Source organism: Pleuronectes platessa, chromosome 12 (assembly GCF_947347685.1).
Source record: "Pleuronectes platessa chromosome 12, fPlePla1.1, whole genome shotgun sequence".
NCBI lineage: Eukaryota > Metazoa > Chordata > Actinopteri > Pleuronectiformes > Pleuronectidae > Pleuronectes > Pleuronectes platessa.
Window position 1 is genome coordinate 11972214 of NC_070637.1, and position 16513 is coordinate 11988726.

Sequence of the window (16513 nt, forward strand, 5' to 3'; positions counted from 1 at the left end):
TGTTGTTCGTTATAGTTGCCCGAAAAAAAGAGAGAGGTTCGTTTTTCTGATACCAGCTTTGATTTTTGATGAGGGAGTTTTTCTTCCACTGCCTTTTTCATCTTAAAAAAGAGCAGTAATCCTGATTTCCTGTTGCATCATGGCTCCACACAGTATATTTTCATTTTATTATACTTTATTCAATACTTACATTTTATTACTCCACTACTTAAATATGACAGCTATGTAGGCTACATGACTATTTAACATAAATGAAAGATTTACCAACAAACGCATGATCCTGTTATAAAATATACTGCATCATTAGAGGTCAAACTATTCAACCGTACATAGAGGAGCAAATAGTAACTTCACATCAGCCTATACATCATCAAAATACTGTTAAGATGTTTCATTAGTAACAATTGAAAAGTGATCAACTTGTTTTAAATCCTCTTATTATGCATTACACTTGAGCCAATTCAAACTGTGTGACTTTGAAACATTAATATCCAGGGATGATTCTCTGGTTAACTTGTTGATGAAGCTATTCACTCTCTGTCTGTAGATCACTGTGTAGTTCATTCCACAGGGTCCTGTTGGCGAATACAGAACAGAGGAGAGAAGAAGAAAATAAGAAAGAGTCACTTGATCTCTGTAATCAACAGCAAAGTTCTGCAGTCAGCTGTGACATAACTGCAATGTTACATGTACCGTCTTATGGTCTTGCTTGACTTCTCTCTAGTTAGCACCATGTTGATTTTGTTTTCCAGATTCTTAAGGAGGAAAATACAGGGTAAGAAGAAATAATCACCCACTGTTATGTGGCAGGAAATGCATTTACAATATGTGACGGTTTGACAAATGTGATGATGTGGCAGGAAAAAGGTCAAACTCCCTTGCCTCGCTGGTGGCCTTCAGACGGTCGTTTATCGCTATCAGTCTCACTCTGTCTGACTGGAGGAAAACAGAAAAAGAGGTAAATATTATCTTTGGTTATATAATTCTTAGCACTTCATTTCTGAACGAGGGCAAAGGACAACATATTCTAAGAGGGAGGAAAAAAAGGAGGATAAGAGGTCTATCGCCCAGCACCTTTAGGTGTTTGATGTGCTTTTCAGCGGCGGTGGTTGTAACAGTGGACACCAGCTTTTCCTTAATCTCCTCCCCCAGCTGTTCGATCTCCCTCCACATGTTCAACACCTGGAGCCTCTTGACTTGGACACTGTCCCTGTGGCTGAGAGAGGTCCCACTGTCCCGCAAGCCTGACAGTGACGCATTTGTCCAAACACAGAGGAGCACAAACATGAATGCACTGTAGCGACTAATGTATGTGGACACGTGTGTTTGTATCCATGTGCATACACACCCCTGCAGACATCATATAGTCGCAGCTGACTCACGGACACTACAACACTCTCTTTATGTCTGATGACATGACAAAGTGATTATTTGACCAGTCTATCCACAGGCTGAACAAATGTGCTGCTGCCCTGCAGGGTAATAAACAGTACAGCAAATGCTTGGATGTGGTTTACCAAGGATTAGACGTACCGATGTAGTCTTGAGACTTACTCTTTATGGCACTGTCCTCTGGGCCTGTGAGAGCTGGAACATTGTGTGATTCATATCGGACTCTGGGAAAGAAAAAAGAACAAATATGCTTAAACTAATAGAATGAACTATACGTTTGTTAGTGTGAGTGTATGTCTAGAGAGATCCTTGCAGTACCGTCTATTCTCCTGTAGAGCTCTCCGAGCCTCCTGCTCCAGCCTGCAAACCTCTTTTTCAGCTTCATCCAGCTCTACTTCCATTTCTTTGCATCTGCCAAGATCTTCAAGTGAAATATTCAGCAACTGTAACATAGGAACACAACAAAGTAAGAAGAATCACTGTTTGCCACGAAGAGCGATGCTTGCTAGTGACTACTGCAAAACTACGTCAGGTTCCTGTCACTGATGTTTAGAGTTTTATCATCTGAAAGTTGCATCACTCCGGTTATGTAACCCCCAAAACCTTATTTGGCTGTCAGTTATGTCCCGGCTTCATGACGATCTTCACATTGAAATATAGATGGAAATATAATACAGATGGCTCCTGAGTTCAGTTTCTAATGGACATCTGGCCTAAAACTGTCATGTAAATGAATGACAGGCCTGGTTGTAAGTTTTATCTTTAACCCCTTTAAATGTTGCAATATCATAATAATTATTAATTTATTTGAATTGTGTATTAAATTAATACTTTAATAATTAATACATTTTAATTTAAATGTACATAAACTGAATATGAGGGCCGTGTACTTTACCTTGTCACATGGTGCAGACTGGGAATCCATCATGTGGTTGACATACAAATCATAATCTGTCTGGAAGATACAAATATAAACAATATTTATTTATATTATTACATGTGTGGGTTAGAGATATTGATATGTCTAGATATGCCACCAAAGTTACTGTTATATTTTAGGTACTATTAAATTATATGTCCTTGGTATTTTTTTTGATTGGAATGTTTATAATAAAGCATAATAAAAGTTCAACATAGTTGTATCCTGCCTTGACTGCATTGTATGTCAACCTGTCCACTATCGACATATTTATTATGAATGACGATAATGGACCTGTTGCCCTCGGACAACCTGCTACCTGACACATCCTGACTGGGGTCCAATGGTTGTTCCACTTCGACACGCTACACCAGGGACTCACTCTCTCTTAGCGCTGTGACGTCTTATGGCACATGCTAAAAATGTGCTAGTGGGTACAGAGGAAATGGAAAAACCTTAATTTCCCTCAGGAGGCGTCCAAATACTGGCGAGCTTTCACATACATCATCAAAGACGTCACTGAACACCGCAAGGCGGTCTCTGCTGGGCCAGCTCTGCACTGACAGCTTCTTCAGCTCCTGGATATGACAGGAACACACACATACACACACACACCACACATCGTTAGCAAGTTTAAATGTGCGTGTGAATCTGTGCATGTCTTTATTCACCTTCTGCAAGAGGATTGAGAGGACATTACAGAATTACCATCTCATTAAAAAAATGGACAAAGCAGAAAGAATGATAGTTAGAAAAGAAAGTAAATGGTTTTGTTATAGCGTTTCTCTAGTCTTGATGACCACTCAAAGCGCTTTACAGTCAGGGCCGGGTCTAGGCAGGGGCAAGAGGGGGCCTGGCCCCCTCAAATAAATGTTGTGCCCCCTCAAACTAAATAGGGTTAGGGTTAGGGTTAGGCACAATGCCCCCTCAAGATTTGTGGCTGCCCCCTCATACATGCCTGTCTAGACCCGGCCCTGTTTACAGTACAGATTTACATTCACCCATTCACAAACACATTCATACAGTGCATCTATTAGCAGCACTTTTGTTGTTCTATGAGGGCCAAATCAGGGTTCAGCCGAACTACCGACCTTCAGGCATGAGGACGACCGCTCTTCCCCTCAGCCACATTGTGAGGTGATAGTTTGTGTGCATCTCACCTTTTGTAGCTTCCTCTCGTGCATTTCTACAACACCTCTTCCAGCCCAGAGGTCCTGCTTTGCTATAAATTCCCTCCCAAACCATTGTTTTGTCTTAAGATGGACTTTTTTATTCAGTTCTCCGTGGTTAGAATGGCTTTTTTCAGGATCGGGTAAGGAGTCAGTTTTTTTCTGGGAACAAGCTCTCAGCTTGGATGGCACAGAGTTTGAGGAAGAATGAACCATCTTGGGTACACTAACATCTTCTCTTCCGCCTGCATGTGATGAGCGACCAGTGGCCTGATCTTGTCTCGAATCCAACGCCTCAGACTCGACCAAAGCAGTGCTGGCAGTAAACTCTGAGGGAGACTCTCTCAGTTCTTTGTCCCTCACATCGGTCAGTGTCTTTATTTGTCTCCGCTGGACTGTCAGAGGCTTTGGGGTTTCTCCTTGGCTCTGTGACATCCTCCAGAAAGGCTGCTTTGTGTCCATATGAGGCCGGTTCAGGCTGCGGGGCCCCAGCTGACCCGAGCACAAGGTCAGGGTGTCGGCCCTCTGAGCAGCCTCAGCAGCCTGCAGCACTCAGTGGACGTCAGCACTGAAGCTCCCAGGCTTCGGCCTGCAGCAGCTGGACATGAGAGTTTGTTAAAAAGACACAGAAGTGATCACCTCATGTATACTAGACATTATATACTATAAATACATAAACATAATAGCAGGACTGAGATGTTTCCATTGTCTTAAGCTATAGATAATTTAAATAAACCGCACTGACCCATAAAATATAACAAAAAACTAGGACATCAAAATATATTAATCATCAATTAATTAACTTTTGATTAAAACTATTAACTAACATACAATGGGTACAACAGGTGAGTGACTTTGAAATAATAATCTGATGTTTTAACAACAGAAACACGTGATAACAAACTGTAGGAAACTATTGCAAATCCAGACAGTTCTCAAACAAACCACTTCCGCATTCGTCAGACAGCACAGAGCCAAAATGTGCGTCGTATTTCTTTCTGCGTGATTTAAGTACATTCGTTAAGGCGCAGCTGAAGCGTGAAAACAAAGTGGACGTATGGAAAAGCTAAATAATAATCGCACCTGTTTTCAAACTGTATCTTAGATCACGACAGAAAATCTTCCTTCATCCCAGTCTGTCCTCCCCTGGGTTACCAAGGTGACAAACACGCGTAAGCGTTGCGTTTAGAGCCTCGTTAATAATCGGACCCAAGAGCTTTGAGTTCCGTGTGATCTCACCTGAACCTGCAGAGACAAGACAGTGACGTGAAAACCACGACACGTTTGAAAAGCAGGGCACAGACGACCGAGGATTAATTAAAGAAAAGAAGAAGAACAATAACTAGAGAGCAATTACTTAACTCACAGCAAGTCACGTGTTAATTGGTGTTGCTTATTGAACATCCGATACACAGAACCATTACCCTCGTTGTCACGATTAAACATCTTTTAAACTAGCTCACATTAAAAAATGTCATAGCTTTTAACATTTGCCATTATTTTCTATACTATTCGTGTCAGCCACGGATTCCTTTATGTTTCAATTTGTGTTATTTGTCCCTGCTTGTGTTTTATTTTAAAACTTTTTTAATTCCGTTTTTCCATCTTGACCAGAACTCCCTGATAGAAGAGATATTGCATCTACATGTGACCTTCCCGGCCTAAATAAAATAAGTAGAGTATAGTGTCACCATGTGATAAACAGTTGAGCATGATGCATTTAAGGACTGGTGTCTCATAGAAAAGTTAAGCTGATCACACAATGAATCATTCACCAGGCTTAATCTTATTCACCCCCCCCCCCCCCCCCCACACACACACACTCTCTCTCTCTTTCTCTCTCCCTCTCTCCCTGGGACTGAATAACCAGTCTACAAGTCAACCGACTTATCATTGCTGCTGATGTCAATGCCGTTCATCTGATCATCTGACAAGGCAATACAAGGTGACACGGTTGAAGAATGGTTTCCAACACTGCAAATGACAGCTATTCTTTAACTATTGACCAACAAACCGCCTCAAGATGTCTTATTTTCCCCAACATCTCCCTGTGACAAATCCTTTCACACAGTAATTACCCAATAAATCATGTAAACATTGGTAGTAGAGGAAACCCTGTAAATGCTTTCATCAAACTATTATCTTAATCGGGTTATTCACAATGATCGGCTTCTTGTGTGCAAGTAAAAACACAGTCATGAGTGGAGCCGGCGCTGGAAATCCGAAAAGAAGAGGATGAGAGGAGTGAAACTCAGCCTCGGGGCTGGAATGGCCAGAATAGGAAAGCACCCAGATGGTAAAGCTGAGCTGGAGGGAAGAGACAGTGTAACATGTTATGCTTCATTGAAACGAATAGGGCTACATGATGGAGCTGAAGTTAATTGTGATGTCCACTAACGTTTGATGAAATGAGGATTAGGATGCTTGGAGAGCTGAAGCATTAACTGGCCAACGGAGCTTGTTTTGATGATGGCGTCAACATTTCTTGCTCTATACTGTATATTATATAGCAAATATTATCTTTATGTCTCTGTATTAATTTGACCAGTTATCAATATGTCGTAAGCAGATAATGATCACATGTGTTACTGAAATAAAAATGTGCCTGTATGTGTAAGCCCTAAAAAATTGCCTAACTGTAATAAAACACTCAAACTAGGGAACCCTGAGAAAAGAAATAAAGAAACATGGTGTCATGAGTCATCCCTCCAAATTAATTAATTTTAAATTAATTTTAATGGGAAAAACCCCAAAGGACGCTTTCTACATGAGTCGCCTGAATCTCACACTGTAGTGGGTCTGTTGTGGTGGTCGGCAGCCATCTTGCGGAAATGAGTAGGTTTCATTGTTCGTCTGAGAGATGACAAGCGAGTTCAGACAGGAATATTTGTGTCATGTGCTACAAATTTGTTTATATGATGATATAACATAGTGAAAGACACAAGAAGAAAATTCTAACCTTTGAGATTGAGAAGAAGGGTGACATTTAGGACTGTATGCAAACACAAACTGGCACGTAACAAATTTCTTAAAACTTTCTATAATTTGACAAAGTCTATTTGTTTTTCACACTTGTAACTAAGGAATTATACCATCTACATTGTTTCTGCAGCCCTACCAACACAATAATATGAATTGACATATTAGTTAAATAAAGTAAACACAAGTATAATTCAAACAATAAGTGAAGAATGATCTGACACGCGGGTGTATTTTTCAGGTATTTAATAAAAGTCATTTGGGCTACTGCTCTTACATTTACAGTTGAGACATTCCTCAATTATTCTGGGTAACAGTAACATGTCTAGACTGTTTTGCTTCTCTTGATGTTTCACTTTGTACAAAACAAAAAGGCCAACATTATTTTTCTTTGTATAAAAAATATAAGTTAATTTAAATTTAACTCTAATTAAGAAAATAACGATAGTTATAAGAGCAATAATAATTAATATTCGTCAATAATAATAATAATAATAATAACGATAAAGATCATGAGCTAAACATAGTGCAGATGATGGGATACACCTGGTGCTGACAAGTAGGAGGGACAGTGCAGTGTAATGGACTTAACCATGTTCTCAGGTGGGGTTGGAATGGGGGAAAGAGACAGTCGAAAGCATTCTCTCTCTCTCTCTCTCTCTCACTCGCGCGCACACACACACACACACACAGTCAGAAAGCACACAACTGCCATTCCGTTTAGCACCATCAGAGTGAACAACTCAGTCTGTACAAACTATTTCCTAGGCTGTACACAATATACACCTATTAACCGCTTATGCAAAACTATATATAAACTTCAGTTTAGGTGCATGCTAATTGTTGCTCTTGGTTGAAGCTCACTGGAAGCAATTCAGTAAGTAAGACGGAGCACGTGTTGGAAACCGGACGGCGCACTACGACCTCCACGGTGCCACCACCGAGGATCTGCAACCGACAAAACATTCATCAAACTGTACATTCACACCATTAATGGGGGGGGGTAGGGCAGAGGGGATGGGGGAACCACAGTACCAGTCGGAAAAACAAATGATTTGAGCAGTACTTTCATTCTTGGAGGGGGACAAATGTCCACTGGAATGACAGTTTCAGACAAAGAAAAAAAACATTTGTCCTTTGGAAGATCTTGGGAACTCATTTGAAAGAGTCTAGAAAAAGTGTAACCCCTGTGCACGGCGTTGGGAGACTTGAGCGTCAAGGGAAGGTTTTACTTTCACCCAGTTGTGGATATGAGTGGAGCGTCACATCCAACGTCAACCAACTATGTTTATGTTGCAGTCCCAGAAGAAGACATTAGCTTAACAGGTGAGACGGATCTGAAGCTGAGGCGTCGGCCCTGAATCAACAGCAAAATGACAAAATGAAAGTTCAGTGTCGTCACTACAGCTTTGAACCGTCAAGGACACCCGCTTGTGTGAGAGAAAGAGAAAACTCGAGACTGTGTAGGCTACTTATTCCACACTGCACTCTTTAAAACCCGTCTCACCTTCACCAGGTTTTAGATAAGCATGATTTCTGGATATGACATATACAACAGTTATTCACCTGCTGTTGCAAACAAACTTATCCTAATTATCTACGGGAACAGTTGTGCGGTACGTTTATTTGTCTCACTTAATCTACAAGAAGAAAGCACATTTTGATTTTAGCTTCTCTTCATTGGCTTTTAGAATTTTAGAGTGATTTTAGGATTTTATCCTTGAATCTTAAGGCCTTGCTCGCCATCCCTCAGTCACTTTTAATCTATTCTTGTATTAATGCTCTTATGCTCTTGGATCTTCATACTGGTTTTAATTGTTTACCCTAATTTCTTAATTTTTTTTTACTTCTAACACCTTGCAACTGTGTTTTGAAAAGTGCTGTGTAAATAAAGTTTTTAATCATTTCAATTTTAAGATTAGAGTTTAATTCATGAAAGACCTTTTTGATGAATAAAAGTAAATAATTCACGATGTGATAGTGGTGTAAGAACATTGTTATGACAGTTGAGACTCAGTAGTACGCAGTGTTGTCTGACTATACATGACACGAGCAGTGGTGCTATTTGTGCATCTTTTCTTCTCGTGACCTCCCTCCTGCAAACATTATGACTGCTGGCCCGGGGTCAGATCCTGTTGATCAGAGGGGAGTCCATGTACTTCTGCAGCAGGTTCCTAAATGTCACGGGGAGCTGGGGGGCAGTGCTGTGGGGTCCCACTGCGGGGAGAAACATTGTGACTCTCTTGTGACTGCGTTCACAAATGTCCACATTATCTAACTCCTCTCGTCAGGAGGCTGTATCACTTTATTCAAGTACTGCAAAGGATTTTTGCTCAAAAAGTGATAAATAAAAATAACATTCTGACGCCCACCTTCTCAATAAGGTGGCATTATACATCTGCTCTACACATTCCTTTCTGTCTCTGGGAACACCTTGCTGAAGTAGTGCACGTACGATAAACCACAGAAGGCAAACAGTACCATTTAAAAAACAACTAAAATAACAAAGCCTGAACCGACAACAACGTTTCACACATCCTAGCCTGTGAAAGGTTCAGAGTAAGGCCTCTGCAAATACAAGACCATAAAAGAATCAGTTAAAATAATAAAATACACATAACAACCAAATCAGCACAGGTCCATTCTACCAAATGAATTCCCAAGCTGAGTGGACGTAGGGTGATGGGTTGAAGCCCCTCAGCCCCATCAGCTGTCTGTCAGTCTCTGGGATCGGTGAAACCGCCAGTGTTGACACCTTCGTCACCCATTGAGGTAACTGTGTGTTTTTTTTTTTCTTCTTTTAAAGTCAAGTCGCCTTTAGCTGATCCGTCTCCCGCTGACACAACATGTGGGTTCTTCCTCCTGCAGGAGGTCCAGGTCTGTGGCAGGACTCAGGTTGTGTTCCTTTGGTTGGCCAGAGACCCCTTTGGTCGTCAGTTGTCCACCTTGACGGGGCCTGGATCACATGGTCGGCTAGGCACCACATCCTCTGCCTCCCCCTTTGCAATCTTCTCCCACTGGCTATGGTTCTCCCTGCAGACACACAACAACTCAGGTCACACACAGACTCTGCTCATATGGGTTTGCAATCAGGACAGTGCTACTAACGCTTCATTACATCATATTTTCACCCCTGTCCAGCAGGATTACGTAAAAAACTGGTGGATAGGAAATCATCTGCCATTGTACACCTGATCATTTATAGGGACAAAAATATATTTCTAACTTTAAAACAAACACACAAACTTTAAATGATACTGTTAATTTAACACATTGAATAACTTCAGAAGTTAAAAGTGAAATGAAAGATGTCTAAATTATGTAATTCTTGCAATAAAGTCGGAAATATAAGAATTAAAGTTCTGAGAATAGTCAGCGATCAACAAACCAAAAGGGCAATGAACCAAGCAAATCTGTATTAAGTGACTGAATGCATTACATTGACACTGAAGATTTATCCCAGAGAAAAATCTCCACAAGCACATGTGACCACAGCCAGGGAGCGACTGTGCACTTCATTAGTCATCTGCAGCAGCAGCAGACCCATCAGCTCTGCTTGTTACGGAGGTACCCCCCCCCCCCCCCCCCCCCCGCCCCCCCCCCCTCTGCTATAATCAAGCCTGACATACGAGCGCAAAAAGTGCTGCCCTTTGCTGCCATTCCTTTCAATTAGCCAGCCTGATGCAGTTTACACGTCTGTGGCAAATCCCACAACAAGCAGCCGGGCTCCGCGGGGTCTAGGCCTGCTGCCCACCCAGAGCCCAGTGCTGACGTACTGCCGGGGCTTAAATATTACCATGCTCACTTTGTTTGCATTCCCCGCAGATCAAGGTCACAGCATTTTAAAAACCAGCGGGTTAACCCCAGAAGGGCGGGCGAGCATGCAACGCGATCCCGCTTCTCCACCGTAAATTACACACAATACATTCTTGAGCTCTTATCGAACGATGCACAGACACAGTTTCACATCACATACTCTGATGCACCATGTTATATAGGAGGAGCCACAGTTTCCTGCTAGTACACTGTGTTCTATAAAGAAACTAATTCAATGAGATTTCAGAGAGCTATAGCACAAGTTTGTTTAATCCAATACAGTAGGATGTGTGTTTTGTTTGCATTTTCAATGGAATGTGGAACACAGACACACATGCACACACACGCACTCCTTATCAGCTCTAATCTTATTTTTCTGGCCAACTGCTGCTGGTCAGGCCTGCACACACATTATTAACCATGTCAGACAATACTGAGTAAAGGGACGTTTAGATGAACCTAAACCAGTAGTCATTTAACAAATATATTCTTGATCCATTCTCTGTCACATCAGAGTCTTTAAGTCAATGCACGGAGTAAAGAGAGACTTTGTCCATCACTCTGAACACTTACTTGCAGGCTTTTAGTAGAGGGATAGATGGAGGGAAAAGCTCCGCTAGTGTTGTGTAACATGGAATTGCAACAGCATTGTAGAACCCCACCTTTAAAAAATGGAATAAAAAAACATAATTAGACAATAGAGGCAAGTTTATGAACAGTTATGATATTTTACTGCATGAACAGTTTTAGAGACAGCCAGATAAATGTTACTACATTTAGGAACAATGGGGTCATGTTGAATAATGTTACACTTGCTAAATATACACACAACACCGCACAAACATTATCTAAAACCTAATCAGAAAATGACAGTTTTGATAAAAGCTTATTATTTGATTCACGTCCACATCATCATGAAAAGACAGTTACAGAGGTGAAAAACCCTAAGGATGTGTAGATACTTCACATTAAGTCTCTTAATGTGGGTATTGTTATTGTTTTATATATAGTTCGAGTTAACCTTTTATAATTCAACATGCAAAATATATGTCCCTAGCATTGGGCTTTTTACACTGTATGGTGCTCCTTGTACTTTTTTTATTTTGATCTTGTGATCCTGGTTATTGAACTATTTTTGATTCCAACCTTTCCACTTCCACATCCTGGATATTCTGGTTCTCACAACTCCTTGTTTTCTTCAAGTATCACTACCTCCTTTCTCTGGCTCTTCCACTCAATCAGTGTGAAATGTTAAACTCTCGAAGCACTTGAGGGTGTGAATGAAGGGTCTGAGTCACATGAGCTAAAGAGCTGCTCTCACTTGGCCTTGGGGAACCTCGTGCTTCTTGTCTCTGTCCATCATTGGGATCGGCTGCATCCCAATCTTCTTCATCTCGTCTCCCTGTGGACGAAATAAATAACAAGAGAAATGCATATTTTTCTTTACTGCTGCATATCTCCATTAGACAACACTAGTTTGTGTCTTACAAATGGAAGGATATCTACAGTAGAAAGTATTTATAGAGGTCTGACTGTTACACTGGAGGCATGATCATGACACTAAAACCCAAACAGTATCCCACTATACCTCGGCCCAGAACTCCGCATAGATGTCGTTGGCTGTGAGTCGTGTGATTGGCCATTGCTTGGTAACAGAACACAGGTCACATGCTGTCATCATCAGACCAATCACACGGTCCCTGGAGGGGAGCAAAGCATCGTTATGGCCATGTGGAGAAACTCAATGTGCCGTTTATGTGCAACAGATCTGCAAGGGATGATGGATCTGGTCCGATCCTGTTTACCGGTGCGAGTCGAGGCCTCACCTGTGCGAGTAGTTGTTTAAGTCCACCACACCCTTGGTCAGCAGTTCCGAGAGCTGCTGGTGGTTGGGGAAGTAGAGGGCGAGGTCCGTTGCGATGATGGCCTTTCGGATGATCTCTAGCACCTGCTCGTACTCAATGGAATTCAGGTTGGAGAAAATATTGTGCCCTTCCAGCTATGAGAAACAAAGAGATCAATAAAAAAGCAAAAGCTCCACTTATGAGGCGTTCAGCTCAGTGAGACTACAGCAGGTTGTAATCTCAGATTCATCCCAGGCCGCCGTAGGTTCACGCCATCCCAGCTGCTCCTGGACATCACAGGGGAGTGTGTGTGTGTGTGTGTGTGTGTATGTAAGCATTCATTTTTTCTAGAATATATGTGTTAATATAAGCAATTCTGCTTTCACAGGATACACCTCTGTGTGTGTCTGTGTGTGTTGTAAACTGTATTTAAAACTGGACAACACATCCACCTCCTTTCACTGTCCAAATAAAAGAGTTAAAACATCCTGGATTCAAACTGTGTCATCTTTAGCATCTGGAGCCAGAGCCTGCACAGTCGTCTGGTAGCGACGTCCCATTGAGACACATGGTCGGCCAATCACGAGTCAGTCTGAGCTGTAAATTCTGATGTTTAACCCCGTTTTAGCAAACTTGATGGAAAATAAGAAGCGGTCTTTGAGAAAAATTACATAATGATTATTTTGACTTTTTGGTTTGGCCCATGTCCAACACATTAACATAGAAAAGACAGGCTTTATGACCCAAAATGCAGGCAGAAACCAGGTGGCGATCAAGATGGTTTGGCATCACATTTGGGGACCAATCATGTCATCCATCTTTATAAATGGTACAAATTAAAACCTAAAATTTAAATTTATTCCAGGATGACTTTTATCTCAGGAGTTTGAGTCTCTAACAGCTGCTCCATGGACTTTTAATAATCATTACATCATGTCAACTGTCTTTTTAAAATCATCATCTGTCTTCATTGGCAGGCTTCAATTTGTGATGTGAAGTTTGTCCGCATGTGGAATCATTTTTCACATCCTCTCCCTGCTATGTTCAATTATTTTGTAATCCCTTTGATTCTTTTTATGTGGTATTTCCATATATATTGCCAAACGTCTGCAAGTCTTAAAGCAAGATTATAAAGTAATAAAAAACATGTTAGGTCAAACGCAAAACTTCATACTTGTTTCTAGCATTTAAAGACAATAAACAGATGTAAATGTTTAACATAGGGGAGCTCTACCTGCAGGATGGAGACGGTCTGAGAGAAGTGGTGCTGCTCCATGGTGGAGGTGGAGTACAGAGCAGCCAGTGGATGGTCAAACTTCTGCAGGTACGCATTGCTGTAACCCCGGTGGTCCAGGTCATGGCACAGGCAGGCTATCAACAGACCTTTCTTCTGTAAATCACAGTCGGAACATCATAATAAAAAATGATTACATGACCCCAGAGGAAAATCTTGTTCCCCATTTCATTTTTATTTAGTCAAGCTGTGCTAAAACCCAGACCCAACAAGGAGCAAACCTCTAACTCTGTGAACATCCCAGAGGTCTTCTGCAGGATGGCATACATGCAGTGGGCCACCGTCACCGCGTGCTTCCAGTTGTGGTATGGCACACGTCGGTAGTTCTTCCGTACGGACATGGTGAACCGGCACAGCTTCTCCAGCTCAAAGCTATGAGCAGCAAACGGAAAATAAGGTTTAACTGTTGCTTTGACAAAGAACTGACGCTGACGAGTCATCAGGGCCGTGGGGGGCGTTACCTGGTCTTTCCACAGGAGCTATGAACCATGTAGATAAAGACTGCGGGCCAGATCTCCTCAAAGGGATTGATGTCAAAGTGGAACCTGGAGGACGGAGAAAAGGAGGAGAGTCTTAAATTAGCAGCACACCTGGGAGACGGAGAGGAGACGGATAAGGGGACATCTGAGGATCTGTCAGCCTGAAGTGACAGGCTGACAGATCCAGACAAATCCAGATCTGGACTCTGTCACAGTCGTGCAGGTCAGCTACTCTCAGGGTCCCGGCTTTCTTAAATTAACAAAGCTGCTCTGAATCTGAAAGTGCACTCACATTTCGATCTCTTTATAAATAGGTGCAGGGAGGTTGAGCTGGGTGAGGGTCTTCCATTCTTCCGATGTGCAGATGCTGTGATAGGACAGTTTCTCCATTGTCACTCTGTAGATGCATTCAGAGTGCCGGATCCTATGGTACATCTGTGAAAATCACAGAACATGAACTAGTTATAATTCAAAATAAAGAATTTATGAAAAAATATTCACTGTTGGAATTTCCCAAAGGGTCAAACAGAGTTAAGTTATCCACAACAGTCCTGTATCATATTTTATCTGCGCGTCTCCACATCTGGTTTGTATCCCTGTCCCCTCCTCAGACACGCAGGAATAAAGATGGTCAGGTGCTGGCGCCAGAGCCATACACCTTCCAACCATAAATCACCATAAATCAGGAACCGGCTCAGGTCCGTTTCCGTGAGACGCGCGACATAAATTGCGGCCAAACATAACTCCTGTCGGCGGACGGATGCAGACTGCTCGTCTTAAAACATTAAATTGCCTCATCAATTTTAAAAAGCAACTTTGGGACACTGCTCCTGCGTAAGTTTGTCGCACGAGATGACGGTGAGCCAGGCCCCACCGAGGGGGAGCGGCTTCTGACAGACAGGCCACAAGGCTCAGAGGGAAACGTGCACGTTAAGAGACGGTCTTCACTGTCATGCGTCACATGAGAAGCTTTTGTTCAGGTGTTTGGGGACAACGTGAGTTTCAAATAACTGCTGTTGTCACACTACCTCTAAAAAAAATGATGATACCACTCCGAGAAACAGGGAAACCCGCAGCCTTATAGCAGCGGAAACGAGCCTCGCAGCAGTGAGAGTGAATTTAAGATGAGGCTTCTACGTCAAAGGTGCAGCTTTCTAAAAATAAGCCAGAATCAAGTATTCATCGCTGTGAAGTGTCTAACCATCACATAACCTACCTACACTGCATCGCATTAAGAGGAGGCCTGTGCACACACACATAGAGAAATCACGTTTCTGATGTTTCAGTGAGCGGTTTAAATATCTCAAGATGAATTTCGTGTACTCACATTTGCACAGTGCAAGGCCAGAGCACAAAAGACAGCAAACATCTTAAAGTTGTTCTCATCTGTATTAGTGAAGGCACTTCCGCTTAGCTTGTTCACCATCTGCACCACGCCTATCACGCTCCCCCTGCTCACGATGGGCATGCACAGGATGTTCCGCGTGGTGTAGCCGGTTTTCAGGTCCACCTCTCTGTTGGGGAAGAAAATGTGAGACGTTGATTTGACGTGGTGTAAAGTGAGGGATTTTACGGTACAAGGATCATTCAGGAAAACGTTGAGAAAGATGACAGGATTGTTGATAATCATATGCAATGGGAAAGAATTTGTAAATAGGTATTTTTCGCAGTTGGGGGTTACCGGTTGAACCGAGGATCTGCATAGGCATCTGGGATGTTTAAGACTTCCCCTGTCCGAGCCACCTGACCTGCTATTCCCTTGTCTATAGAAAACCTGGAGAGACAGAGAAACAGAAGAGGAAAGGAGTTTAATTCGTGGATTAAGACTTCCCAGTAACTGCTTGGTGGATGAGTGAAAATCTACTTTAAAAACAAATCAACAGATCAGTAATATGAAAAACAGAGGTGGGGGTTGGGGGGGTGTGAGGGCCACTGTAATTTGGAGTAAATACTTTTGAAAATGACTTCCTCAGGCTTTAACATAAACCTGCATTTTCTATATTATCTGCGTAAACTGGAAAGTATGAGGCTTATGTATGTGAAGATTCTCTGTCGTTCAGGTCACGGTATCTTCAGGAGTTGTACATTTGTACATAGGCGACACTCAACATAGGTAACAGACCCACAAAGGTTTAATACCTGAAACCTCCCATAAGTCAGTTTGAAGAAGCCTTCCGGTGAAATGTTTTTTCAGAAACACAAGCAAGTCAAACTTTTTACCAACCTAATTTCTTTGGTTTTCCTGAAGACAGGCTTTCCTTCTTTCTCTTCCCCGATATCGAACAGGTCCGAGTACAGTTCTTTGTTGTTGTGATCTACCTGGAAGAGTGCGCACCTGTCCGCGTTCACCAGGTTTTTTGCATATATCTGCAAAACAACACCAGGGACACAGATTACATAGCAGCACTGAGGATTTGAAAGAACTAAAAAAAAAAAACATCTCGCAGCTACAGCTTAACTAAATCAGAAACATCGCTACGGTTTTAACTTTTAATTCGTTTGGATGAGACAGTTGAGAATGTGGAGACGCACACACAGTTAAACTACAGGTCATTCTAGTTTGTTGAAACCAGATGACTTGAATCACCTCAGATGACAACACAGTCACAAGGCAACAGAGT

General features: G+C 42.0%; 2 protein-coding genes across 4 annotated transcripts in view; both read right to left on the reverse strand.

The window, feature by feature from the left end:
- Nucleotides 1-526: 526 nt before the first annotated feature.
- Nucleotides 527-4089, reverse strand: LOC128453722 (uncharacterized protein C6orf118-like). The gene is given in 9 exon segments (XM_053436778.1): nt 527-575; nt 694-755; nt 883-936; nt 1075-1244; nt 1555-1616; nt 1711-1835; nt 2288-2347; nt 2767-2889; nt 3472-4089. Coding segments are annotated over 9 exon segments (1320 nt in total). The 5' UTR covers nt 4087-4089.
- Nucleotides 4090-6690: 2601 nt separating this feature from the next.
- pde10a (phosphodiesterase 10A) overlaps nt 6691-16513 on the reverse strand; it is a 38405-nt gene continuing 28582 nt past the window's right edge. For 2 of the 3 annotated variants that reach the window (XM_053436578.1, XM_053436579.1), the window contains exons 11-22: nt 16117-16259; nt 15574-15666; nt 15220-15406; nt 14185-14327; nt 13875-13958; nt 13635-13785; nt 13354-13509; nt 12102-12274; nt 11864-11975; nt 11597-11677; nt 10849-10937; nt 6691-9492 (exon numbers count right to left, since the gene is read on the reverse strand). In XM_053436578.1, coding sequence (XP_053292553.1) covers nt 9393-9492; nt 10849-10937; nt 11597-11677; nt 11864-11975; nt 12102-12274; nt 13354-13509; nt 13635-13785; nt 13875-13958; nt 14185-14327; nt 15220-15406; nt 15574-15666; nt 16117-16259 — 1512 coding nt within the window. In that variant the 3' untranslated portion in view covers nt 6691-9392. Of the gene's footprint in view, nt 9493-10848; nt 10938-11596; nt 11678-11863; nt 11976-12101; nt 12275-13352; nt 13510-13634; nt 13786-13874; nt 13959-14184; nt 14328-15219; nt 15407-15573; nt 15667-16116; nt 16260-16513 lie in introns of all 3 variants that reach the window. The other variant, XM_053436580.1, reaches the window with a different exon arrangement.